Source organism: Linepithema humile, chromosome 4 (assembly GCF_040581485.1).
Source record: "Linepithema humile isolate Giens D197 chromosome 4, Lhum_UNIL_v1.0, whole genome shotgun sequence".
NCBI classification, from domain to species: Eukaryota; Metazoa; Arthropoda; class Insecta; order Hymenoptera; family Formicidae; genus Linepithema; species Linepithema humile.
The window spans coordinates 12,817,501-12,819,819 of NC_090131.1; the positions used below are offsets into that span (position 1 = coordinate 12,817,501).

At 39.1% G+C, this 2,319-nt stretch overlaps 1 protein-coding gene across 1 annotated transcript in view; it reads right to left on the reverse strand.

Annotated features, from left to right (window-relative positions):
- Window positions 1-1,690, reverse strand: part of LOC136999342 (tetra-peptide repeat homeobox protein 1-like) — a 4,488-nt gene extending 2,798 nt beyond the window's left edge. The window contains exons 1-2 of the mRNA XM_067353050.1: window positions 384-1,690; window positions 1-297 (exon numbers count right to left, since the gene is read on the reverse strand). The exon at window positions 1-297 is cut by the window's left edge and continues 173 nt beyond it. Of these exons, the coding sequence (XP_067209151.1) occupies window positions 1-297; window positions 384-405 (319 nt within the window). The 5' untranslated portion in view covers window positions 406-1,690. The remainder of the gene's footprint in view (window positions 298-383) is intronic.
- Window positions 1,691-2,319: the final 629 nt, after the last annotated feature.

A 2,319-nucleotide genomic window follows, 5' to 3' on the forward strand; every position in this document is an offset into this window, starting at 1 on the left:
GCGCCTGGACGGGCGCCTGGACGGGCGCCTGGACGGGCGCTTGGACGGGCGCCTGGACGGGCGCGTGGACGGGCGCGTGGACTGGCGCCTGGACGGGCGCTTGGACGGGCGCCTGGACGGGCGCTTGGACGGGCGCCTGGACGGGCGCGTGGACGGGCGCGTGGACTGGCGCCTGGACGGGCGCTTGGACGGGCGCCTGAACGGGCGCGTGGACAGGCACGTGGCCGGGCACGTAGTTCGGTACCGATGAACGTACCGAACTACGTGCCGGCGATGGTACTTGGCCTTCACTTCTGACTGCAACAATAAAAAAGATATATTAATAATTTCACTTATTACAATTATGTTATACATAATATAAATACAGATATAAGAATACTTACTTTTGCGAGTTCGTTTCTCCATAGCGTCGTCACAGAAAGCACAGAAAGAACTGACAATGAGCGGGAAGACCACGCTAGCAGCACCGTGGTAGGGGAAGCACGCAACAAGCGAGAATCGCTGACGTCACACGTCCGTGTGCGTCCGACCGACGGGTGTGTAGAAGCGAGCATACATCTATCTCGCTTCCACCGAAGCTTCTAAACACGAGCCGACAACAGCGTACGATAAATGCTAAAAAGCAAGCGTATCTAAGGTGAGTGGGCCGAGTAGCTAGAATATTAGAGATCCCGTATTTTATATCTTCTTTTGAAATGTTACAAACAAATGCGAAAAAAAGTTGCAAGAAGCACGTTTCGGACACGGAATCTCTAATATTGTACCTACTCTGCCCACTCACCTTAGAAACGCTTGCTTCTTAGCATTTATCGCTGTTGTCGGCTCGTGTTTAGAAGCTTCGATGGAAACGAGACAGATGTATGCTCGCTTCTACACACCCGTCGGCTGAGCGCACACGGACGCGTGACGTAAGCGATTCTCGCCTGTGTGCGTGCCTTTCCTACCGCGAACGGTACTCTCGATGCTCTCGATGTAGTACTTGAGATCACTGCATTGATTTTGATGATTGCATTATTGTTACATACACACGACTTCAATAAATGTCTGTGTATAAATTAATTTCACAAATTCACAACACTGACGTTCCGCGTAGGCTGTTTGATTTTTAATAAATTGAAAATAATATATAATAATTGTACATTATTTTGCATATTGGCTGCTAATTGCAAGTACTTCGTAGAAGCGAATTAATTTGAATAGCTTAGCAAAAGTAAATTTTCTGTATTACAATCAAGCAAAAATGAGATTAAAAAATGAAGTACATAACATTTTTTAGCGTAATTATCTGCTCGCGATCTTACTTGCAACATCTTTTATAATTTTTTACTCGCTCGCTCTCATTCTTTTTTCTTTCGCATGTTTACTCTTGCACGTTTATTAAATAATTCTTGTTCTTTCGCTTCTTCGCATTATTTTACCCGACGTTTAGATAAATACTTGCCATAGTAATATAAGAGAAATAACGGGAGCGAACATGTAAAAAAATATAAAATATGTGTGGATAGAGCAAAGGAGATGACCACGCAAAAGAAATGTTAGGTACATAATTTTTTAAACTCACCATTTATTTATTGAAACAAAAAAATTTAATAATGAATATTGCAAAGCTATTAAAAAAATTTGTATTAACAGAAGTACTTGCAATCAATTAGCAACTAATTTACAATATATCGTATAATATAATTATTTCATATTATTATTAAATTTGTAGCGTTTTTTAAACAAATTAAATGACAATGTTTTCTTGCGTAAAAATATGAGAGCAAGTAACATTTGAGTCGCGTTTTCATTTTTGGGGCACGGCACAATCCTGTACACTACTGAATTTAAAAACAGTAGAACGGATAAACATGTGTTGTGCTTGCACAGCGTGAGTGGTCGCAACCGATTATCTTTACGCTGTCGAAAGTGTATATCTTGCGATACAGATATCTTCTGTGTGTGTGATTTGTGATTTGACATTTAACAAATATACAAGATGGGAAGATATTTGCAGAGAGGCAAATTATTTCTTTCCTCGCACAGACACTCATCAAAGAAAATAAATAGAAAAAGGTAACGTTATTATGTATTATGATTTATAAGAATTGCTTCAGCATCAATTAATACTTCATATCAATGACTACAAAGTTTGAAAGAAACAAAAAAAATTTTATTAATTATTTATTTTTCAATTTTTATGAAAAAACGATTCTGGAGCAATTTCGAAATTTATATTGCAAATATGTTTGTTATTACAATGTGTCAAAGCTTCAGAGTTAAAATTTATGTGATTTTTGTTTTATAAATTTTGAAACATACATATATATTTAACAGCTG